Source organism: Sphaeramia orbicularis, chromosome 12 (assembly GCF_902148855.1).
Source record: "Sphaeramia orbicularis chromosome 12, fSphaOr1.1, whole genome shotgun sequence".
Taxonomy (NCBI): Eukaryota; Metazoa; Chordata; class Actinopteri; order Kurtiformes; family Apogonidae; genus Sphaeramia; species Sphaeramia orbicularis.
In genome coordinates, this window is record NC_043968.1 from 29,793,821 (window position 1) to 29,819,253 (window position 25,433).

The window sequence follows — 25,433 nt, forward strand, 5'->3', positions numbered from 1 at the left end:
CTAAAACAGACAAAAATTTGGAGTTGTCATTATTTATAGGTTATTATGTTATTATTTTACTGGTCCAGCCCACTGGAGATCAAATCAGGCTGAATGTGGCCCCTGAAAGAAAATGAGTTTGAAACCCCTGTTTTAGAGTCTAAAGTTTTTACTCTAAGTATTTGCTCTGTCTTTTACAACTGTGTGTTTATTCCTGTTGATTCCTTGTTAATTGTCCTCATATTATTCATACTGTATTGATCTGAGCACCCTAACTTTGTTTCACATGACTGTGTACTGACAACGAAATTCTATTCTATTCTATTCTTTTCTATTCTATTCTATTCTATTCTATTCTATTCTATTCTATTCTATTCTATTCTATTCTATTCTATTCTACTATAAAATTAGATATTGTTTTTGTTTCTTATGTGTATCTTGAAATTAATATCCTCATGTGGTTAAAAAGCCAATATGAACAATGATTGCAGTATTGATCAGTTTAAATGTACTCATCAGAATAGAATAGAATAGAATAGAATAGAATAGAACTTTTTATTGTCACTGTACTTACAATACAATGAGGTTACAATGCCGCGCCCTTCAGTGCAAAATAAACACACAGTAAGACAATATAAAATATAATTACACTGTTACCCATAAAGTTGTAATAAGTGTGTTTTCAGACATTTTCCTCTTTTTATTCCTATTTATACACATTATTAATCACTTTTGACCAGGTTCAACAATTATCTAATCTACTGAGTTCCAGTTGTCCTTTATCTATGAAGAATAAATCCCATTGTCACAATTATTTCATGAGAAGAGGTAAAAGATATTTTATTCCAACTATATGGGAAACAGTGTGTATAAAAATATAAGCATAAAAAAAGTAAAAATATCAACATACCTTCTCATTAAATGTCTCACTTGACTGTTCTTCATTGCACAAATGGTTCTTTTGTTTACCTTACAGCATTTAATGTAATATCTGGGGTCTATTTGTGTTTATTTTGTTCTGCTCAGTTCATCTGAATTACATCACCTGTTAGGTCTCACCTGTTATGACACGTGTCTGTCATTCCATTATGCCATATATTGTCCCCTTTTGTAAAGTGTGAAATAGATTCTCTTTATTACACAAATGCCCTGTCGCGGGGTATTCTTTCCTTGACATGTGCAACAGTCATATTACTGCATTGCTGTTCAGTGACATAATTTAGTGTCATCTGAGAGGCCTAATAACAGCCTCCACCCTCTCTTACAATGTTTATTACAGGCTTAACACACATGAACATGTTTACTATTTTTATATGCTACTGCCTGGATCACCTCAACAAATGTCACATGTTTTTTCCTTATGACTGCTACACATGAAATATGGGAGTGTTAAAATGTCAGGGACAGTGTTAAATAGAGTGTGTTGGTGTTGTATTATTACCACATTACTATAAAATAACATTGCTTGTGTTACGTTTGACAAATAAAAGTTGTCAAATCAGAGTGTTTTTAACACTGATGTTAAATTTAACCCTGATTAGTGTAGATTAAGCCACGCCCTCATGTAAAGGTTCCACACCCACAGCAGAACGAGCAAGGCCACATTAGTTCCCTTTTCTATTGACTCTCAAATTATGCGAATATAACTTAAAATTTACCTAATGGAAAAATGACAATTTCCCTAAAACTTTCATTTTTCGATTAAAAGTTTTTGCACTGACAAGAGGTGGTTTTGCATAGCACAAATGGTATATCACACATTTCAGCAAATAGAGTCACCTGAATAAAAAGAAATGGATATTTATGGACGTTACAACAAGCGAAGAAGAAGAGTTTTAAAAGAAACATGTGGTATGTGTGAACACACCAGGAAACTGAATCATTTTATAATTTAGTACAGGATAGAGAGGTAATATATGATAATAATGAATATATCTGTAAATCAACATGATATTTACGTTCATCGCCATGTTTATGGAAGGACTTCTTGTGTCATCTCGCTAAATAAACAAATCATCACATTTGTGATTTAATGGAAAAACCAACGACCAAAAACCAACAATTATGCACTTCTGTTTTTTCAACATTTAGTAAAATATCGATAAAGTTTTGCGCAGATGTCCAATGGAAAAGCCACTAGTGACTCATGGTGTTTCAAAATGGCCTCTTCAAGAGCAGGTGTTCTGGCTGATTACACCTTCAACCACATTGGTGGAGTAGATTAAACACACCTGTGGAGCCTGATTGCTCTGGGAAACTGAGAGTAAGGAACCATGACAGAAGGAAAGGATTAAGAATTTCTAAGAATCTATACTTGATTTCTTCAAGGAGAGAAAGAAAATAAAATGCAAAGCTTTGAAGACTTACAGCATGGGAGAAAAATGTTATTTTTGAACACTTTATCAACACTAGTGTAATGTGGATACAACACTTTCCAGTGTTGTATCCACATTACACTAGTGTTGGTGTTGGGAGAAAAGTGTTACTTTTGACACTGCATTTCACCATCAGCACTAGTGTAGTGTGGATACAACACTTTCCAGTGTTGTGTGGTGTTACTTTTTAATGATGAAGAGTGTTGAACCAACTAAAAGTGGGTGTTAATCTTTTAACATTTTCAAAAGTGTTACCTTGACTCTGTACAGTGTGGACACATATAGACACTCTGTGAGTGTTAATGTCAACACTGTGGGTGTTAAATTAACACTGGCATTTTTGCAGTGTAGAGAGTTTGTGTTCATTATAAGACCGTTGCCTAATAATACCAAAGATAGTGGGTTTGACTATGGAGAGGTCCATTGTTTATGTGTGTGTTGTGTGACAGCGTCGGCCGAGAAGTCATTATGTCACCACTAAGGAATGCGTCTTATTGGTTATCCTCACATGGGGAAAGGCTTAAGGCAGCTCAGGACAAGACAGAAACTTCTTAAATATTTATGCTCTTTTTATCAAGTTTTTAAGAAGTGTAACCACAAGTATAAAACATGTAAAACGATAGGCATAGAAGAAAAAAATAGAAGACGGTAAGAAACTGGCAAGTAAAGCATAAGCACAATATTCATATCTCACAACATCTATAAAGCAGCAATGTTTGTTTCATAACAGTGTTTACATTACTTCTGAAGGTATTTACAAGGGAGTGTTTCAAGTATCAAGGTGTTTTGCATTCTGTGCCCGTGACATAAATAGAATGAGCAGGTTTACCTGGCTCTGAGGTCACCTCTGAAATAGTAGATTTCCAGCAGTCGATCTTGTGATGCAGTTTATTAGTACAATAGACCAGATGTAAGGAGGTAGTTCAGCTGACAGTCTGTTACTGGTACAAATAAACATGCAAATATTTCTCCTCATATATGGAGAAAAACATCCTATAGATTCATGGAAAATAGGGTGGTGAGTGAACCAACATTTGGTACAAAGTAAAGTGAAGCGTGATACAAAGAATTCAGCTTCTTAAGAAAGGATGAAGCTGCATGCATGCAAATCACATCACCATAATCTAATACAGATACAAATGAACACTGTGAAGCAATAAAAAACAGCTTTGGTCTCAGTCTTTTCAGTAGGTCACTGGTCTACAAGTGAAATGCCTCCAGAATAAAAATTTACCAAGTTTGAGTCACTAATAAAAAAGAATTAGGCCAAAAATGCTGGTTGGCTGTAGTTTCCAAGATACAGTCCTGGGTCAAAATGTGAAATTCTGAAAATTAATGAAAAAATGGGTATTACTCAAAAGGAATGTTTGTGTTAGAGCTACCAGATCTACTTCAAAACATAGTCTGCAGAGTACAATACATTCACTTTACAGGTTCTATCTAATGGAAGCTTTATAAATCTACTGTATAAATTACATAAACTAAATATGTGTAATAACACTTGTCATTTGTTTAACAATTTGTTTTATCAAAGTTTGTAAGATTTAGCACATTTAATCACTGAGGTATATAATTAAAAAAAAAAAAAAGTAGACCAATGTGCATATGACTTGTTAACTTTTCATCAAGTCGTATACTGGTAAGAGGAGCATCTCTCTGTGAATGTATCATTTAAAACATTGTAAAAATGTTATAAAATATTGAAAATGTTGTAATGTTCTAACCTTGAACATATTCTAACTTAGGTTTGCTTCATAGTCACTCAGTTGCTTCTAAAAAAATAAGTAAAACATTAGTAGTAAAAATACGATCTACATTCCTCCCAGTACTGTGACTTATGAACCATCCAGACCACTCATGTCGTCTGGTGCAGGTTTGCTCTGTGTTCCAAAAGTCAGAACTAAACACGGAGAATCAGCGTTCAGTTTCTATGCTCCGTATATCTGGAACAAACTACCAGAAAATATCAGGTCTGCTGAGAGTCTGAGTTCTTTTAAGTCAATGTTAAAGACTCGCCTGTTCACTGCTGCCTTTGACTAAAAGGCTTTTTACTTATTAAATTTTATAGTCTCCTTCGAAACTCTGCACTGCAACTCTTACTTTAATATGTGTGTGTGTGTGTTTTTATATTTTTGGGTTTTATGTGTTGTTTTCTTACTTGCTGTTTTTAATCACCTTTTACATGTTTCTTTTATAATGTTTTAAATGGGTTTCTTTTTCCCTTGTGAAGCACTTTGAATTGCCTTGTTGTTGAAATGAGCTATACAAATAAACTTGCCTTGCCTTGGCTTGGCTTATGTAAGGTCTCTCCCAACCTGAATAGTGTCCCATTTCCCTAATGCCCCACTAATCTATGTGTCAAGTGGGCTTTTCCACACTGTCATATTTGAGGGGTCATCAGGAGACAATGAGACCCCAGCAGAAGATCCATCAGTGTTTGTTAGTTCTCTGGCCTGTATTTACAGTCATCTCATTGTTCTACATGAAATTCCTAAATCCCCTCTTGTTGTCTGCAGTGCTGTGTGTGTTTTGGTGTACCCCCCTGTCCTAATCCCTTGTGACCCTGCTGTTCCTAGTGCAGTATGTTACAGTTGGTGATGCAGTCATTAAGCCCATTGTCTATCCTCCACGGTCAGTGCTCTTTGAATACATTAGCGTGCCAGTGACACAGTACAATGTGACTCGGGTCAGGAGATGATGTGGCGTGGAACTGTCACAGCATGTTTTGTGTCAGCAGAAAAAAAGTGCCTCTTTTTATTTAAATGTGTTGGATTCAGATAAACAAAAAATGCTACAGCAGAGAACCTATTAGGAACCATGCACCTCTTACAACTGCAGACAGTGCTTGACCATCTTATCCAGTTAAAATGTAATAAGTATTAATCAGCTGGAACGAACTTTGGAGGAAATGTATCAGCAAATAGAAAATAGAATATAGACAAGATATCTGGCAAAGCTTGGAATATATTTACATACATTATGATAACCTAGGCAAGACAAGGCACAAGCCATTCATACACAAGGCAATTCAAAGTGCTTTACAAAGGGTCAGTGTATATTTGTGGGAGCATGTCTACGATGTCCAGATTTTGTACGAACTGGAAGATTCGTACAAACCCATTGTTCGTAAGAATCTTTGTGACCTACCCATTAGTGCTCTTTCCTTGAAAATGATGACATCTGGTGTCAGAAAATGAAAAAAAAATCTGTTTTTGGTTTATTTTTCCATTTCTGTCACGTAGTAACTTTGTTTTTTATTATTAGAAAGAGAAAACAAAAATCAACCCATTTTTTAAATTTGCTTTATCTGTTTTGATACTGAAAATAAAAAACACCTTGAAATTCAATTTTAATTCCTCTATTTTAGAATGAAAATCAATTAACCACAAGTTGTTGTTTTTTTTTTTTTTGTTTCTAAAAAGAAAATCCAATCACCAAAAGATACGCTGACCACAAAGGCATAAAAACACATAAAAATTACACTGAAATCATAGAAAATGCAAAAGGAAAATGCAGAAAGGATAAGAATAAAGAAAGAAATTAAAACAAGAAAAAGAGACAGTTAAAACAAAAGATAAAAACCGTCTTGATTAAGATCAGTCAAAACAGTTAAAATTGTGAGTTGCAGTGCAGGTAATAGAACAGAAAAAAGGTGAGTTTAGTTAGTGTAGTTTTTGCAAGATTATCTTAGAGTGAAGACCCTACTGTAATATGCAGAAGTACAGAACATGTTATTGTCAGATACGTTTGTTATGTGAATTAGATCAAGTATGATTTTAATGCAGTGGTTCCCAACCTTTTTTGGCTCATGACCCTATTTTAATATAAATTTTCTGGTGACCCCACATATTCAAAATGGAGAATTTTTTTTTTGTTTGTTTGCTAAAATTTATTTGTTTTTGCTCATGTAATAGTTTGCTATACTATGTTGTTAAAAAATGCTAATTTTAGATGACATTTAGGCTATGTAATGTATATTATTATGGACAGAGTCAGAAAAGCCAGGTGTAGATTACTGCACAAAGTGAGAATTTTATTTTCCTTGGTCAGGATATGTACAGTCAGTCCAGCTTGGATTTACAAGGCTGACAATTAATACTGAACAAACAAGAACTCAAACTATGAATTATGAAAGAGCTGCAGCATCTGAAACTGACCACAATGAACATTTGAAAGATAAACAGTACCACAGTGCTTCAGTTTCAGCTTCACAGTTTGTCATGTCTTTTATGTATTTTGATTGTCTCTCTAAACTCACCATATATTTTCCATTAGCATTTTTTTTTTTTTTTTTATCAATTACTATAAATTTCAGGCGACCCCATTTGAATTCCAGGCGACCCCACATGGGGTCCCGACCCCAAGGTTGAAAAACACTGTTTTAATGAATGAGATGAAACGTTGCATCATGTATGGCTAATGTTTTAACAGCGGAAATATTACAAATGATATCATTACAACGGCTGGTTTCACTTCCGATGGGACAGGTTTCACCAAGCTGCAGATCTGAATCACACGCTACACTACAGTCTTGATACTGAGAGTATTGAGCTGCGGTGGACTTACATGAAACACTGGTGAGACTCTGAGACTGAGCTCGAGGTGGATGAACAGGACGTATACTTGTACCATATGATAGAATCGATTCAGGAGGAAGTTTCTGTGCTGCAGGGGAAGCTATGATGAAGAGGAGGGCCTAAACACAGCAGAGGAAGTCAGTGGTTCACAGGTGCAGTGTGGGGGTTTCCACAACCTTCTGCCCTTCAGTTGTGGAAACAAACATTGAGAAGACGCCTATAGCACAGACAGCAGATTGTTTACATTTATCATAATTTACTGACATTTATTTACAGCGCAAATTACAAGCATGGGGAGGGAGGATGGTATGGAAACAAACGGAACAGAGGAGATAAGACTTAAAACATTACCCCATTTAGCTAACAGGTCTGTCTTCTACTGGTGATTTAACAGATGAACGGCCTCACATTCATTCACCTCCAGGTAGCTACGAGCTCATCTGTACATACACCACACATGTATGCATGCAAACATTCAAAGATAGAGATCTAACCAGAAGCTGTCAACAGCAGTAGTAATGACACCTGTACAGGGTGGGGAAGCAAAATTTACAATATTTTGAGGCAGGGATTGAAAGACAGTGTATGACCAATTAGTTTATTGAAAGTCATGAGAATTTATTCGCCACAAGAAAATTGACATCATAGAAAACGTTCTTATTCTATGTGTCCTCCTTCTTTCTCAATAACTGCCTTCACACGCTTCCTGAAACTTGCGCAAGTGTTCCTCAAATATTCGGGTGACAACTTCTCCCATTCCTCTTTAATAGTATCTTCCAGACTTTCTCGTAATAGTTTTGCTCATAGTCATTCTCTTCTTTACATTATAAACAGTCTTTATGGACACTCCAACTATTTTTGAAATCTCCTTTGGTGTGACGAGTGCATTCAGCAAATCACACACTCTTTGACGTTTGCTTTCCTGATTACTCATATGGGCAAAAGTTTCTGAAAAGGTATGGATAATAGTGTTAGGTATGATTATGACATCAATATATGTTTGGTTTCAAAACAATTGACGTAGTGCCTGCTGAGAAAAAACAACTAAATCTTCATTGTAAATTTTGCTTCCCCACCTTGTAGTCTATGACAATGCAAAGGCCATACCACACTGCAAAAAATACCCTGCTAGAAATAAGCCTAATATTCCTAAATCTGGTCAAATTGGCTTATTTTGAGCAAAAAGTCTGTCAGTGAGGTAAGAAAAAAAATTCTTAAAACAAGCACAATAAAAAAAAGTCTATCAACTAAAAAACCATAATGTGCCTTAAAACTAGACAAAAAGGCTACAATTTTAGCAAACAATGCTTAGTACAAGAAATAAAATCACCTTGATATAAACTGGAAAATCTTATTGAGGAAAAAATTTGTATATATTTCTTTAATAAGAATATTTTTCTCTTGTAAAAATTTCTTGGCAAGTTTTTTTTCCCTATTCCGATGAAAAATAAGACAAATGTTCTAGAAATAAGGCTCTTTTTTTTTTCACTGTCTTAGAAATCATTTTTTGCAGTGCAGTGAGCATGTCTGCTGACTGATGGGTTGTTGTAATGTAAAACATATTCAGAGGAAGGCTCTACATTTAACATAATTTAAACACACAATATGTAGTTTCAAGATGTGTGAAAATTGTTTCAAGTTAACCCTCAAAGACCTAAACAGCCACCACTGACCGAAAGCATCTGCTGATCTAAAATGTTCATTAACTTCTGAACCACAAATCTGTTAATACATGTAAATAATTCAGAAAAACATGCAGTTTCTCAGATTTTCATGGTCATCAGATATGACTAGTTTGAACATTGAAAGGCTCTGTAGTGAATGTCATGTTCTGTGACACTAACTCATAATAAAACCCATGTAGTTTAACAAATGGCAGTGGCTGTAGACACTTGGTTTTAAGTTCAGTTAATGATATGATTTTTTTCCTTGATAATATTATAATAAATGGTTATAAATCACGTAGAAATGATTGAATGTAGGGAAAAATTTATTTGGAAGCCACAAATATAACAGTTCTAGGTCTTAACCCTTTAAACCCTAAGCCTAAAATGGTCCGCCTGGACTTTTTTTTTTCTTATTTTAACTTTAAAAAGGTTAGAAAATATGCTCTGAATCCATTTGCCCATTTTTCCAAAGCACTTTTTTCCCAGGTCTTTCAAAATCTAGCAATCATTTACAATTTAGTGCATGTTATGATACTGCTAAAATGGCTTCTTCTCCAGCTTGTAGTACAGGCATAAGTAACATTACTGTAATGACCCAATAAAACCTATGAAGCGCAACAATCTCAGGTTTCAGAAACCACTGGAATTTTTCTAATCGCACAAACAGTGACAGAGTTACAGCCATCCAAACTGCATATGCACAGGGTGTATCAGTGATGACACGTCAGGTTTTAAAGAGTTAAGGGCTTAACGCAATATATGAATTCTTTCCCACTGTTCAACAAGGACAGACTGACCAGCTTTAAAATTACATCAGATATTTAATTTGGTCATTTTCTCTATTTTGTGCACTCTCCTGTAGGATTCTGTGTTTTGATAAATCATGATAATACATTGTGACTTTAAAAGTATTGTTCATCGTCAGGGCAACGGTTAGCACAATTACATGGGATGGCCAGAAGTGTTCACAGGGTGGTATGGGAGGATGGTACATGGTAACGGATTCAACTAAAGATTCACAAAAACATTAAACTGTATAGCATTTTTATGTATTTTTTGTCACTGTTTTATAGATGTTTTGGATTATTTGTGATATTTTTATTTCTATTTGAGATTCTTTTAAACATCTGGCCGAGGACAACACATTAAAATGAATCATGTTGGCTAACTCTGGCTCATTTACAGTCTCTTATGTTTCTGTTGATTATTGACCACTGTCTCTGTCAAATAAAACAATAAATACAATACAAGATGATTTAAAGTTTTTATTGTTACACCAACATACCATCCAAGAGTTCTTAATGCACAACTGGGACGAGTGTTCGAACAAAACAAAACTGTGCAGTTCTTAAAAGGTAAAAGTATAAATAGCAATATGAAAATCCTCCACTACAAGTAAAAGTGGAAAAATTACAGTAACGGCCTCTTAGATTAAGTAGAGTGGAAGAATATAAATATTTATAAGTTTACTTTTTGTCAATTTATTGTTTGCTTCAATGCTTTGACAAACTTTTGAACTTATTAAGTGCAGTTTTAACAACACAAAAGATGGTTCTCAACATGCATGATTTGCAGCAAACATTATTTCTCTATTATAAATAATCTGTAAACTCATCCACAGATTATAAGAATCTGACACTATGTATTAATTTTCACTTGTGCTGTCAAACATTAATTCATTAATTTTCTGAACCCACTTTATCCTCACTAGGGTCACTGGAGCCTATCCCGGCTACTAATGGGCGAAGGCAGGGTACACTCTGGACATGTCACCAGCTCATCACAGGGCTGACATATAGAGACAAACAGTTACTGTCACATTCACACCTATGGGCAATTTAGATTTACTGATTAACCTATCAGTGCATGTCTTTGGGTGGTGGGAGGAAGCTGGAGTACCTGGAGAGAACCCACGCAGACACAGGGAGAACATGCAAACTCCACACGGAAAGGTCCCACCCCCATCGACTGGTGTTGGAATCGAACCCAGGATTTTCTTGCTGTGAGTCATGAGTGCTAACCACTGCACCACCGTGTCCCCCATGACACTGTCAAACAATTTAAATTTTTATTCAGATTAATCACAGGGTTGCTGTGGATTCATTTGGATTAATCACAATTAAATATCCTTCATTTTTAATGTATATTAATCATGTTTCATTTTGCATGAGCAAACAGACTCAAGATAGAAGGGAATATACAGTATATGCACTTAACATCTTTATTAAACACCTTCAACAGATTCAACAAAACAACTGGAAACAAAACAACTTGAAACAACTGTTTCATCGTGTGTTTTTTTTTTTTGTCCTCATATTTCCATCCAGAGGGCCAACATGCTGTTTAGTGTCTTCCATCTTTATGGGCTGGTTCTGCTGCCTGTTACTACCCAGTCAACTGCCCATTTGTTCATGCCTGATGCTAACTCTGCTTGGACAAACTGACCCAAATGCATTGCCAGAGACGTTCAGAGTCTTTCTGTGCTGCAGATGGGTTAATTGCATTCAAATTTTTTATCAGATTAATCATGATGATGGATTAATCTGCATTAATGCATTAATTTTGACAGCCCTAATTTTAACGCATCCTTTCCCAAGTTTAACCCTTTCATGCATACTGGTCACTACAGTGGACTATTCTCCAGCTGTTCTCTTGTATATTCATGGGTTTTGTTGATTTAGTTCCATATCAGCCAACACAGTGGATGCTTATGCATCATCCCATTTGCTGACATTCATACCATTACAGTAACTTATGTTCTTGATAAACCTGATCTGCAGTAACATGATTGAGTGTAAATCAATTGCTAATTCTTATTAGACTGTAATCAACAGTTGTCTTAATTGAAAAGTTTATATATATATATATATATATATATATATATATATATATATATATATATATATATATACAATCTCCATGAAGAACTAGTATTAGAGTATGATAAAAGGTGAGAAAACATCAGATTAGCTGCATCAAAAATGCTTTTGTTTTATAGCTTTCACACAGTTTATCACTTTCTGATTTTGCACTTTAAATACATGTTTCTCTGCTTCAAAAATTAAACACATGGTGTCCAAATGAGTGGACATTTTTTGCAATTCCATGTAAAATAGATTAATTTAAAAGAAAATCAATCTCATTGTTGTTTTAATACCTAAAGAGGAATAAAAACACTCAGGAAAGAATCTTGACTAAAGTTCTCATAATTCATGCATCAAAGGGTTAATGTAATCTGTAACCTGGTCATCTAAAAATGTATTTTTGAGGCCACTTTGGCATCTGGAAAAACAACCAAATCCACCAGTTGGTGACATGAATGGAATAGAGTGATTCGTCATCCGGGTTTCCGTACACTTAGACACTTTGTCAGTTTTTCTCTTCTACAGCCTCATATTTATAGAGCTTTGAACTTAAGTGGGGGAGGGGGCATATGGAGAAATACACAGTAATAAGAAAGGCACTGAACCCAAAAATGGAGTCACAAAAACACTCTCTGTGTGTCAGTGGGAGGAGTTTCCATGGGAGTATTCGCCCAGCTGTGGAGGCCACAGGTGGGGATGTGGGGGAGGGGGAGAAAGCAGTGTTCTGATTTCATAAGAGTGTGAGTAGGGGGAGTTTGTGTGTGCGCTGTGTGCTTGAGGAGGGTCTGCAGAAGTTGGGGTGCAGGGGAGGTAGCTTGCCGGCAGCTGGATATTGTCAGGGGTTCACCAGGGAGCTTGCATGTCAGAGTGAACAGGTTTAAGATGAAATGTGCCCAAGGAGACCCTTACTCTCTGTTTGCTTTTTTGGAGGGGGGGGGGGTCCTCAGGGGCTGTCCTGGGGGGCTGCTGGTGTAACATGCAGATTGGGGTCTCAGATTTATTTTTCTTTTAGCAGCAGTGGGCTGTGCAAGCATTTGAGTGCATGCCCGTTGCCTTTGTGCATCTGTGCAAAGTTCCAGCCTATTTTGGGGCAAAGTGTTTTTTGAAGTGACGGCATCAAGCTTCAAGAAATATTGTTTTTGTAGAGTGTGTTTGTGGGTGTGAGGAGAAGGCGGGGGCAGAGGCTGGGAGGCGGAGCAAGGCGGGTTTAAATCAATCCTTTGTTTTCATCCTGGTATATGTGTCTAAGAGGACCTTGTTTGGTCTCATAAAAGGGCGACTTTGAGTTCAGTGTCAAGACTGGGGAAGAGTTTGAAATGACTGACCACGAAAGTAAAATGTATTTTTATCCATAAAAATGCTATGTAACAGTCCAAAGTCAACTGACTCTGAGATAACTGAATTAGGCCAAACATCTTGCTCCTAATAGAATATGATGCTTAATTCAATTCGATGTGAGTTTCTAAGTTTACACATTCAGATTCTACTGTATGTGGTGTCCGTTTCTGCTCCCCACAGCTGAGGTGAAAAGGTGGTTCGCTTCAGCTGATGTGTTTTTGCCCTTATCTACATCTGGAAAACATCTGGTTTACATCTGGTACAGGCCCTGTAGTATAGGGCTGTGTGTGAGCGTGACAATATGTGTGTTTGTGAGCGGGAGAGTGAGTGAAAAAAGGAGTGGGCATGGAATATATTTGTGAGTTTGGATGTGTGTGCGTGACTGGCTGGCTGAGCGGATAAATGAACGAGGGAGCTGCCAAATGAGAGAGCGAGCAGATGACTGGGCTGAAAACCGAGGTATCCAGTCTAATATTAGAGTAATCATCTGTGAATAAGGTTGACTCTATGCATCACCACTTGTTTATGTTATTGAATTAAATGTTGGCACAAGAAAAATCTGATATCCTTGTGGTGCTGGTTATACACAGTAAATTTGCCAGTGTAAAAAATGCAGAGTCAAAGTATTTTAATTCTGTCGGAGTCATTCCAACAATAGACAGAGTAAAATTTAACAAGATAACTTCCAGTGTTGGTGAAAATAATTGGAGTTAACAGAGGCTTTACACTGTCAGTGTCATATATTCAGTGTTAAAGTAAATTGACTCTCTCAAAGTTAATTCAACACCGATAAGAGCAAGATACCTTTCAGTGTTAAAAAATAATAACTCTGAAAAGCCCCGCCCACCAACCTCCATGCTCAAACTGAGTGAGAAGTTGGACTCTGGCATCGCCATCTTCCTCACATCGAAAAATTGTGGTAAGTTTGTGTAAATAAACTATTGCTTTTGTTATTTCATCCAAGCAGAATTTGTGTGCAAGAATATAGTTACGTCATCGTTGTCACTGCTGGGTAAGTATTTTCAAATATCAAATTTCAAATGGATAACATGATATCGGGTCGGCAGCTTTCATTGTACATGTCATTTTATGTTTACTTGCAATTGAAATATTTCATTTTTACCTGGAATAAATTGGGTACAGAAAAAAGTGTATCTTTTTTTGGCCCCTGCAGACACTGGGACTACAGTACATCATATGTAACACTGGTAGGAGGCAGTTAAAAATCAATACTCTTTGGAGTAATTTATTTATCAACATGTTGTGTTAAGTAGGTTTAACACTGGAAAAGTTATTTCTTAACACTTAACTCTTCAGTGTTGAATGTGAAAAACACTATGGGTGTTACTTCTCACATAGCGTAAAACTTGATTAACACTAATTAGTGTAGTGTAGTGTAAAATATTAACTCTTACTAGAGTAAAGTTGACTCTGGGAATGAAACTCTATGTTCAGTGTAAATTTTACACTTTGTAGATAGGGACCATATGTTCACTGAGGTAGTGTTAAAATTAACTCTTTAAGTGTTATATAAACACTGGCGATTTTACTGGGTAAACTGATGCTAAATCCTATGTGTATGACAACAATCGCTCCTGTTTCCCGAGTTACTTTTATATAGCTCATTATTTCTGCAATACATTGTGTTCAATTCATGCTCTGATTTGGCTCCAAAGGTCCCTGAGGTAGTATCAGTCTATAACGAAGACGACTGAAAGACAAGCATTAGATGGATTTCTATCAGTCCTCAACGAAGTCTGTGTGTATGAGGTGGGCTAGTAAATATATGTCATATGCACTGTTGCCCATAAAGTTGGAATAATCTTGTGTTTTTAGACACATAAATCACTTAAGAAAAGTAACATATAGAGAAAAAATATTTTCATACTGCCACAAAAGTAGCACTGGGTCTTTATGGGTTAATTTGAAGAGACATAAGTGCCTGTGAACAGAACTCCAGCAGCTTTTATGTGTGTGTCTGCAAGGAATCCTCACTGTAAGTGGTTATGAAAGCCAAATATGAATGTAGAGCAAGTGTGTGTGTGTGTGTGTGTGTGTGTGTGTGTGTGTGTGTGTGTGTGTGTGTGTGTGTGTGTGTGTGAGGGAGTGAGACAGGAAGCTACTGGGGGCCCACTCTGAGCCACAGTGTAGTAGTATGGACTAAAAAGAGTCAGTACAAGTTATGGCTGTGTAAGTGTGTAAGCGTGTGTGTGTGTGTGTGTGTGTGTGTGTGTGTGTGTGTAATATATTTCAACACTTCACCCATTTGATGAAATATGTGAGATCACTTGTGTGAATGTTTACACACTTTTTTTTTTCATGACAGTTTGTGGAACTTCCTTCTCAGGGGACCACAGTGGAAATTCATGGTGATCTTGTGTGCTGCATCACTGTGATAACACCCACAAAAAAAAGTACAACTATTTACATATCGACAGTGCAGTGAGATAAATTATCTAACAATTTCTGTCTTTTACACCTTTTCTTTTTGCCTCTTTCAGTTGAAAATAAGTCTATATTGAGCTCTGAGTGAAGTGAGCAGAAAACAATTTAACTATCGTGAGTTCATGTGGGGCTTTGAGCCTCATCCTGGTGAGAATCACATGCCTTACAGGGGGTCATGGGTTCCCCTTAGCCCCATGTCTCACAGATGCTTGAAGACATAGAACCATTTTAATCCCATGTTTTGATCTGAGTATTGTCCTGAGGCCTCGAGGCTGACTGACCTCATCTTTATGACCTGTGCTCCCTAACATGCTAAAAAACAACTTATTTTTAGACTTTTGAATATGTTTTTTAGGGTTTTGAATACGTGTATATATTGTAGACGGTAGACAGGAGGAAAACATTTCTTGAGCTGGCATCAATTTTGCATTTAGCTGTAGAAAAGACAGCTCAAATTCATCTCAAAGCCAATGTATTATAATTATGGAATTATATAAGAATGTGTCAGCATAGAAGCTAGTCTAGTGCGCCACCTGCTGCTTTGGAAAAGTCAGCTCTATGCTATGAAGAGGATGTAATGATGACAGTCTCAAAATGTCAGCTGTGGATAATATCCTGAATTCCAGCAGTCTGTGCAGCGCACTCTGCTGGTGATCAGGTAGCACTGCAGTTTTTAAATGTCACCTGTACATTTGAAGGAATGACTGTCAGAAGGAAAAAAACAAACTAACAAACAAGCAAAATGGTCCGAATGCACCAATGAATTCATATGATTACGCATAAATAAATATAAATGAATTGTCTAATATCAACAATAACTGAACTGGTTGGTGTTTACCAGTTTTCACTCTACACCAGTTTGATAATTCCACTAGTGCAGTGGTTCTCAAACTTTTTACAGTGGAGTACCCCCTGAAATAGACTTTTTTTTTTTTTTTTTTTTTTGTTAATCCAAGTACCTCCAACTCTCGCTTCAGCGTTTTTGATTGAAAAAAAAAAAAAAGCAAAATTTGTTCCTGTGCCAAAGGTGTCTGTTTATATTTTCAAAACTTTGTAAACAAACAACATATATTTGACTGTAATATATTTAAAAAAAATAACAATTTTTTTAAAGTAAATTTTGTGAGCAAAATATAAACTGAAAAGTATCATCTATCATTGATAAGAAAAATAAATAAATTGGTCTTCAGTTAATAAATGAACCTTTCATCAACAAAAAATAATTCCTTATCTACTCGAATAAACTCATTTTGAATAATATAAGATACAAATGTTCTTAAAATGTCACCAAAGCTTAAACAAGATGATTGACAATAAAACTATTATATGAATGTATTTATTGTGTTTTATATTTACTGCATTAATTCTCATTATTTATTTTGCATTCAGTACATGATGACTTATATAATGCATTTTTTCCAAAAAATTTCCAAGTACTCCCTGGGCTTCTTCCAAGTACCCCTGGGGGTACATGTGCCCCACTTTGGGAACCCCTGCATGTGTGGGATCTGTGGGCGGGTCCTATTTTGACAGTGTTAAAGAGGGCGGTCCAATAAGCTGTCTGTTGTCTGAGATAGACTCAGCCCCACCCTTTGTGTAATCAAACACACCTCACTGCATGTATAGCCATCCTGTTACACACATGTAGGAAACTTTAGAGAGTACTTCAGTGAGTTACTGCAATGCTCTAAGAGACATAATATTCAGAAATAATATTGTGACATTCTGTTTCTCTGTTTGGAAAACTCTGTGTCCAACATTTCCCATCATATTGTTATTGATTATTTGAAGATTTCACACTATTACTTTAAAATACTTTAATATTTTTGTCATTTAAAACATGTAGTTTGAGTTGAGATAATAGTAGTAATATTATTGTGACAACATGCAGATTGTTTATCAGACCCTGGCATAAACCCCCAGGCCCTGGTGGGGTTTTTACAACCTGAGTAATAAGGCTCAAATTTTCTTCAGTTCCCAAACAGAAAACAAACCGTGATTTAACCACTTTACTTTTTACTTGTTTCTCACAAATTTGCAAATTCCAATACAAGGTGAAGTCCATGAAAAGAAAATGATTATGTAAATTCACTAACAGCAGCAAAACTTATATAATGATGTTATTATTTAATGATTTATACAATCACGGGAAAAATTATGAGACAACCCTTTGTTTTCTTCAATTTCTTGTTCATTTGAATGCCTGGTCCAACTACAGGTACATTTGTTTGGACAAATATAATGATAACAACAAAAATAGCTTCTAAGAGTTTAATTTCAGAGCTCATATCTATCCATTTTCCATGTTTTCTTGATAATAACCAAAAACTTCAGTTCACTTCAGTTCTTATGTCAATATCTATGGCATTGTACCGACAAAAACAGTGCTTTTAGGTATTCCATGTTTTCTTTTCTATCTGTTTTAGTCACATGATACACACAGGAGTTAGGACTTGATTGCATAACCATTGTTTTTGATGACTTTAATTCTCTAAAAAAAATGTTCCGCGACTGTAGATGTAACACATTAAAATGTAATATTAATTCATTTATATCTGTGCCCAGGTGTATGTTTGTGATGTTCTTGTGTTTATCAAGGAAACTGTCACAGTCTGTTTAAACAATTAAAATCTCCATCCATGGAGGGCTCACCAGTCTGTTTGTCCAGATGCAGTAATAAAACACACATGTTACTGATTTTATGTGCTGGCACTGACCATCTGAACAGCTGAGCTCTACCAGTAATGACCTTAATGTCAATGCACTGTGCTCTGGTCTGTAATCCATCCTGCTTTCAAAAGCAAACAGTCCTGTTTTATGTTCTCTAATTGTCTCAACAGTTCTATAACAGTCTAACTGCTATACAGTCCTCTGGCACGCACAACACTCCTCTACACTTGAACAGTATGCATGATCTCTTGTCCCCAGGTTATGTCACATTCCAAGGAGCATGTTGAGGCAGAGTGCGTTCTCACCTGAAACCGGGGAGAAAATAATAACGTGCACTTTCTTTTCATTCAGCAGTTCCAAGAGGAGTTCTGGAGGAATGTCATGTTTCGACTTCAACATGTAACTAAAGATTGTGATGCCCAGGCTCTTTCCTTTCTTCTTCTGAAGCCAATATTTGTAGTAAGCATCATTTCATTGTTATGAATCTGACAAACAAACCAGAGCTGACAACTGTTTGCCTTCATGTTTAAGTGTCACTCACTGTTCCCTTTGCTTTCATTTCATCCTGCAGCCTCTCACCACCCATTGCTCTCTCTCTCTCTCTCTCTCTCTCTCTCTCTCTCTCTCTCTCTCTCTCTCTCTCTCTCTCTCTGTCACTGTATGTCGATTTACCAGTAATGCCAGTGACATGTGGAATTTTTCATTACCTCGCCCTGGGGGCACCCTGTGCTGCCTGTGCCTGTGCTGCTTTTTTCCGCTCCTGCCTTCTCTCTGTCTCACACTCTCATTCACTCAGTGGTATTATTCTGAGTCAGCCGGTGTCGAGCTGTGGTGTGTTATTTGTTATTGAGCCAGCTGTATGGGGCAGTAGTAGCTGTCAGTAACCAGTCCTCTCTCCATGGCCTGTCGGTCTCCCGGCTCTGTCTCCTACAGTGTTGTTATCATCCCGCTCAAGACCAGCCTCTACAGCCTGGACGCACTTCGTTTCTACCTATGGGTGAGAGAGATATGGGTGTTCATGTGTATGTGTTAAGAAAATGGCTGTGATTTTTATCAGTCGCAGCTTATCAGGTGTGTGTGTATATACCTCAGTGATTTATATCAGCTATAGTGTGTGCTCACCTGTGCTGTTTTCCTCTTATCAGCACTGTTTGGGTGTACAGCGCAGAAAATGAAGTCAATTGTTTGTCACATTAGCTCAAAAGTTATCATTTTCTTCTGAATAAACTATGAAAATTGGAATTATTTCATAATATTTTGAGTATTTTTTCTTGAGGGAATCACTGGTTTAGTATTGTTGCACAACTTTTTATTTTCACTATTTTCTAATTCTGTATGTTTTGTCTGCATTTATTCACACTTAAGTTACACTGTATGTTTCTCTAATGACAAAGACATTATATTATTATATTATATCATGTTGTCATTGAAAGTTTAAGTGTCTACAATGTATTAACATGAGATATTTCTATATGTATTTCAGTGTTATTTATGTTTATGCATTTGGCAGATGCTTTTTTCCAAAGCGACTTACAGGGGAAAACCAATCAAATCACTCAATCAATCAAATTTTATTTATATAGCGCCAGATCACAACAAAAAAGTTATCTCATGACACTTTATGTATAGAGTTGGTCAAAACCAGACTCTGTTTAGATGGTAATAGCTCACTGTGGAATCAATAGTGCTTGGATCGGTTGAACTACATTACACTGAGTTATTTTTCCAGTGTTTCTAAGCTGATCCTAACTGGCAAAACGATCCATCTACGTACAGAGGAAGTAGACATTCCCAGTGCATGTTTAACTCAGATCTGTTTTTAATTTTTTCCATTTTGCTCGATGGAAGCACAGCAGCAGTCATCCCAGTGACACATTCCCACATGTCTGAGTCTAAGTCACATTACAGCCAAGTCTGAGCCTTACACTGTCTTGTCAACAATTCAGTGTCACTGATTTTTCACCAACTGAAAATCTGTGATCACAAAACTTTTGTCAAACTGACATTTCAGGTGATCAGTGTCTATGACTGCAGACGATAAACGCTGATTTTAAAAACAAGTGGAAGAAAATGTGCCAGGTTTAATTTGATTCACTGGGGAAAGTATGAATGTATGTAAATAATGTCATGAATTTTTCATGATCTCCTCTACTGATCCATCTCATTATGTAGCTTTTACAAAGTGATACAGTGAACTCATGATACCAGAAGCTAATCAACCCCATCATATGATCTGGAGGTTGTTATAAACCTGTTGAGCCTATGTAAAATGTATGTAATTCAACTGACAGTAGACAATAGTACTAAAGGCCTCATGCTGCTTTGTAGATTGGCTCTGCTTATAGACAAAGCCTTGGGGCCTCTGGAAGACAACAGGCAGCACTGTCCCACTGGCAAACCTTGTTTTTAGTGTTTACATGGGCTCCAAACCAAACACATACATTTGACTTTATTGTGAAACCCTGCACTTATCTATGTGTTTCAGATTAAGCGTATGAAAGATCTTGAAAAGGAGAAAGATGCTTTATGGTCTGGACTAGAGATTCTGGAGAAGGCTCGGGTCTGGTACCTCCAGCGGCTGGAGGAAAACAGAATCCAACAGGACAACACTGAAAAGCAAAGGGGCAGCTGCTTCAAGGGAGGTGTGGCAGAGGTATGGGCCAAGACAGGAGTCAGTGTGGGTCAAAGCTGGTGATCACTGTAAAGGTTGGGTTTGGAAGTTCAAAGCCTGGACCAGTAGAACATTTCACACAGGGATTTGGGTGACACTTGACCATTGTTTTAGGTTTTTAATATTTCCAAGTTGTATTCACTTCGTTTTCAAGAGAATCTTCCCTGCTTATTGACGTGACATAAGACTTTTTTCAGTGTTTGATGAACTCTAACTTCTGGTGTTTCTTAATATCGTGGATGCCTCTGTCTCCAGGCATGGTCTTGTCTTCTGAGGTCTCGTATCCAGCGGGTAAATGGCTCATTGGGGAGTGTGATGAAAGAGCCCAATGTGACCAGTAGCAGTAACCTCTCCCTGCCTGATGCTGTAGCAGACAGCGACCTCCGATGGCGAAACACAGAACTGACTCAGGTAAAGTAACAGCGACACACACTTATTCATTCAACAGTAACATTTGAACAGATCTTGGCCATTTTTTGTAGAGTTTAAAGTAATTTACCCATTTCATTTGACATGTTTGTCTGTTTGTTTTTCTTTGATAGGAAGTGAGTGATATGAACCATCAGATTTCCACACTAGAATTGGAAAAAGATGCTCTGCTGGAACAGCTGGATGAACTGCAGGCTCTTTGACTTACAAATGCATGTAAATACATGCATAAATTTACAGGCACATGTACACTGTACTTAAAATTTCACAAAGTATCACAAAGTCCTGAAGCTGTTGTAAATATATATTTAAAGTAAAAGATTATTCTAAATAATGCATAATTTATGTGTTTATTTCCTGAGAAGTTTTCCTGAAAATTTGTTGAACAACTTGTGGATATATAATCTCTTCATATAATGGAAAAGTCAATCAATAAAGGGCTAAAATGAAAACCTGAATGAAAACAATGAATGAATGAATGAAAACAATAAACACCATCTAAGTCAGAAATTACGATCAACTGGAACTGACATCATCAAAACCCAATTTAATTTTTTCAATCAGTAGTTCACCTTTTCCCTTGAACATGGAATTTCAAGATAGGAAATAGGCCTTAGTGTTTAGACATTTTCCAACAGTGTAAAGGTGACTGAGCATCACTGTGTGTCCTTTAACTCTTATACTTGTTCTGTTTCCGCCTCCACATGTGGGCCCTCTGTCTCGACACGTCGCAGAAACCTTTCCTGGTGGTCCCACACTGATCTTATTTCCAGCTGATAAACTTTATCTAACCTAGTCATCATGCATGTTTGCATGAATTCTCCCTGTCTATGCTCTGCATTGCAAAGATTTGTAGCTTTTCACCAAAGGAAACATCGGCAGTACCGATGAAGAACTCAGCCTGCAAAAACTAGTTTTCTTTTCCCTTTCAAGTTACTCTGAATTTTGTAAGTTTTTCTATTCTTATTCAGTTTTGATTTACACATTTCTTCAGTGTGAATGGGGCCGTTTGTCTGCATGTGTGTGTTTACTCTGAGGCCCATGGTGGCCCTGTGTCTTGGGTTGTATGATAGGAGGAGATGCTGTGGTTAGCCTCAGTTTGAGAGTTTTGCCAGTAATTTATGATAAGCATAGATGAAAGTACTGTTAGACACAGTGGAGTATGCAACAAGAATGGTGCATTGTACTTTTTGACTGAAGATGATATCATATACCTTATGCTTTTAATAGTTACACAAGCATGTGGTGTAACACATTTTTATATTCTTAGATAGTTCTTCAGAAATCATTTTTATAAGTGCTAAAATGTTGTTTTCCTCTTCTACGTTATGAACTAAACACAGAAGCTACACTGATTTGATACAAATATTGCATTAATAAAGAGTACGGTACACCTATGCATGAAACAAATCTCTATAGGACTCTGATAGGATCAGCATGTGTGTGCATCAAGAAAGAAAACATCCATAATGGCAGAGGCTTTCATTTAAGTAGCTTAATGTTTTTTATCTTCAGAGTGCCACTGAACCATCAACGCCAGGGTACCAGCACTTGGCTAATTATTGGGTCTAATTCACACGCTGCACAGGCAAACACCTTTTGTAGAGTGTGTGTCATGCTTCTGTGGTTGTCAATGCCAGCATGGTTCACTTCACAGCACTCTGCTGGTCCCTCCAAATCCCTTTTACTTGTACACAATTTCATGCTTAGTGTTTTTAATTGCGGTTTAACTGGAAATCAGAAAATGTGTGCTGTTTCCGTGCAGGTCTGCGGAGGTGGGAAGCATAAACATACAAATCAGCGTAGAGGAGTTGTTTTTAACCACAGAGTTTCCTCTGGCAGGGCTGAGGGTTCCCTGATAAATACATTCCTTAAGATATTAGGAGAGAAAAGCTTCCTGAGAATCCAGAGATATGACAGTAAGTAGGTGGTCTTTGAAGAGCTCTCAGGTAACTAAAAACAAGAGACACTTAAAAATGTCATGTCTGTACTGTCATGTACTGTTTGCTGATTCAAGACACAGAAGTTTCAGTTTACACATTTTTATGTCTCAGTGAAGGAAAAAGAAAAGCAGGTGTAACTGATAACATTTTATTTGTTTTTGCTTACTTTTGTTGCTGATATGACAAATAACAAATATGGCAGTTCCATTTTTTTTTTGTGTGTAAAGGCCTGCCATGTTTTATAAAGGTGACAGTATCTTTTCAGTGATGTCCTCTGTATTAGTCCATTTAACAGGTTAAATTAATAATCAAAGCAGGCTGGTATTTAACACTCGGTGCAGGTTGTGCCTGTTATTTATTGTTTCAGCGACAGTGGCAGTTCACAAATTATCACAAATTATTAATATCTTTCAAAATAATGACAAATATGTGGGTGTAAAAATGCTCAATAAGTTGTTGACACGTTCATATAATTTTAACATGAAGAAAAAGTGAATAAAGAAACCTAACTGGCTTGTCATTGTCAATAGAGCAAGATTTTTGTAAAACGTTGATAATCTCTAACCAACAGTCTAATTTGGTCATATTTTTATTATTAAAAGTTTGCCCTTACCTTCCTATATGCAAAGCTATTGCTTAATCTGAAGAAAAGAAAATCAGAGAATAGAAAAGTTATGTTGTGACAGTCTCCATGACTTCTGTCTTGTTGGACTGTTCATTTTAGTTAATTTCAACCTACTGAATTAGACCAGTCTCATTATCTTTGATTTCCCATGTGTTTCACCTTCTCAGTTCCATGTCATTTAACACAGACTGCAGACAGATCAGACCGTGTGCTAGTAAACACTGTCCCTACTGTCTGTGAGGCCACTTTTGGATTCTCCATCACTGTTACACTCCGTTACCGTCCTCTGTTTGAGTGGCGCATGGTTACGAGCATCTCCAAGCGATATCTTCATCCCAGCCACGTTTGATTCCAGCAGGTTCTGCAGGTGTTTGATATAGTCAATAGCCGCCCGCAGAGTCTCCACTTTACTGAGCCGCTTGTCCTCAAACTCCTGCGGAAGGTGCTCTCTTAGCCGCGCGTAACCTTCATTTACGCAGCGCACCCTGTGCCGCTCCCTTTCGTTTCTTTTCCGGATAAATGCAGGCTCGTATGCATAGTCACAAACTCCGTGGGGTCCGTGAAAGGGAAAATAGGGCAGTCTTCTGTAGGGCAACCTGTGGCCGTGGGCATGGTCAATGTATGCTGCATCTATGTGGAAGGGAAGTCCAAGCTGCAGCGCATCCCTGTAGTGCGCACCGCTGTTATCCATGGAGATGCCGTGGATAGCCAGTGGAGGGACGCAGGGAATATGCTCCATCAGCTCTTTTCTATAAGACATCTTTGTAGAGAAAAGACACAATTAAACATTTTACACAAATGTGAAATATGTGCAAATGATTTTTTTTTTCACCACAGCAAAAATAAAGCTTTAATCCATAAAGACCCAAACATCCACCGGCGACCAGAAGTACTGATCTAAACTGTCTAATACCTGTTGATCCATTTATCCAATCAATGCATGTAAATAATTGGTGTAAAATATAGTTTGTCATCTTTTCATGGTCATCAGATATGACCCATTTGGACGTTCAGTGAACGTGGAAACACTGTCATCTTCTACAACATTGATTCACCAGTAAAACCCATGGAGTTGGATCAATGACAGTGGATGGACACACTTGGGTTTATGTTTAGTTAATGAGATATTTTGCCGAAAAAGTCGCGTTTTCTTTAGTTTTCTGATTTTCTGGTGTAATAACCCTCGACTTTAATCTGAGATTTTATGAACATCTACACGATCAGTGAATTAAACATAAGAAAATACATGGTTTTGACTGGAACAATGCAAAACACAGAGAGTAATATGACAACAAATGGTTATAAATCACTTTAGAAAGGTTAAATTTAGAGGAAAAATCATATGGCAGCTGCCACAAAAATAGCATAAAGTGCTTATGGATTAAAAAGTTTAATTTACCTTGTCAGAGTCCCATCAAATCATAGCGTGTGTTGTGCAGGAATTTCCCTTTAAATTTCGCCTCTCATCTTTGACTTCAGGTTAATATAGGCGCCTTTATGTTACAGATTGTCATTTTTGCGAGTAAACTAGACTGGTCGTGATCAGAACTGTGTCTGTGACAGCTTGTTTGTTGAGGTTTTAGATCATAGACAGGCAATGTGGGTGTGATCTGGGGCGGAGATGCAGCCATGCAGCTTTCTCATCAAGATAAAATTGTTGACAAAACGTTTCTTCCTTCCGTTTCAACGCTTAAGCAATTTCTATTATGAAGAATACGAAAAGACTACATAATTTGTGAAGTATTAATATGTCATCACTTCATGGAACAGGTTTGGGGATGTCTTTCATTAAAGGTTGCTGAAAGAATAATGATTCAAGCAGAACCTTTTGGTGAAACAGAAGCTGATTA

The 25,433-nt window shown here is 36.9% G+C and overlaps 2 protein-coding genes across 2 annotated transcripts; one reads left to right on the forward strand and one right to left on the reverse strand.

Annotated features, from left to right (window-relative positions):
• The first annotated feature begins 18,621 nt into the window (after positions 1 to 18,621).
• On the forward strand, positions 18,622 to 21,347 carry LOC115430645 (suppressor APC domain-containing protein 1). Its single transcript, XM_030150777.1, has 4 exons — positions 18,622 to 18,912; positions 20,401 to 20,568; positions 20,842 to 20,997; positions 21,129 to 21,347. Exons 1-4 carry the CDS (start codon positions 18,814 to 18,816, stop codon positions 21,216 to 21,218), a joined length of 513 nt encoding a protein of 170 aa, XP_030006637.1. The 5' UTR covers positions 18,622 to 18,813; the 3' UTR covers positions 21,219 to 21,347.
• Positions 21,348 to 22,447: 1,100 nt separating this feature from the next.
• LOC115430644 (achaete-scute homolog 4-like) lies at positions 22,448 to 25,126 on the reverse strand. Its single transcript, XM_030150776.1, has 2 exons — positions 24,983 to 25,126; positions 22,448 to 24,343 (listed from the first exon to the last, which is right to left on the reverse strand). Exon 2 carries the CDS (start codon positions 24,341 to 24,343, stop codon positions 23,795 to 23,797), a length of 549 nt encoding a protein of 182 aa, XP_030006636.1. The 5' UTR covers positions 24,983 to 25,126; the 3' UTR covers positions 22,448 to 23,794.
• Between the last annotated feature and the right edge of the window lie 307 nt (positions 25,127 to 25,433).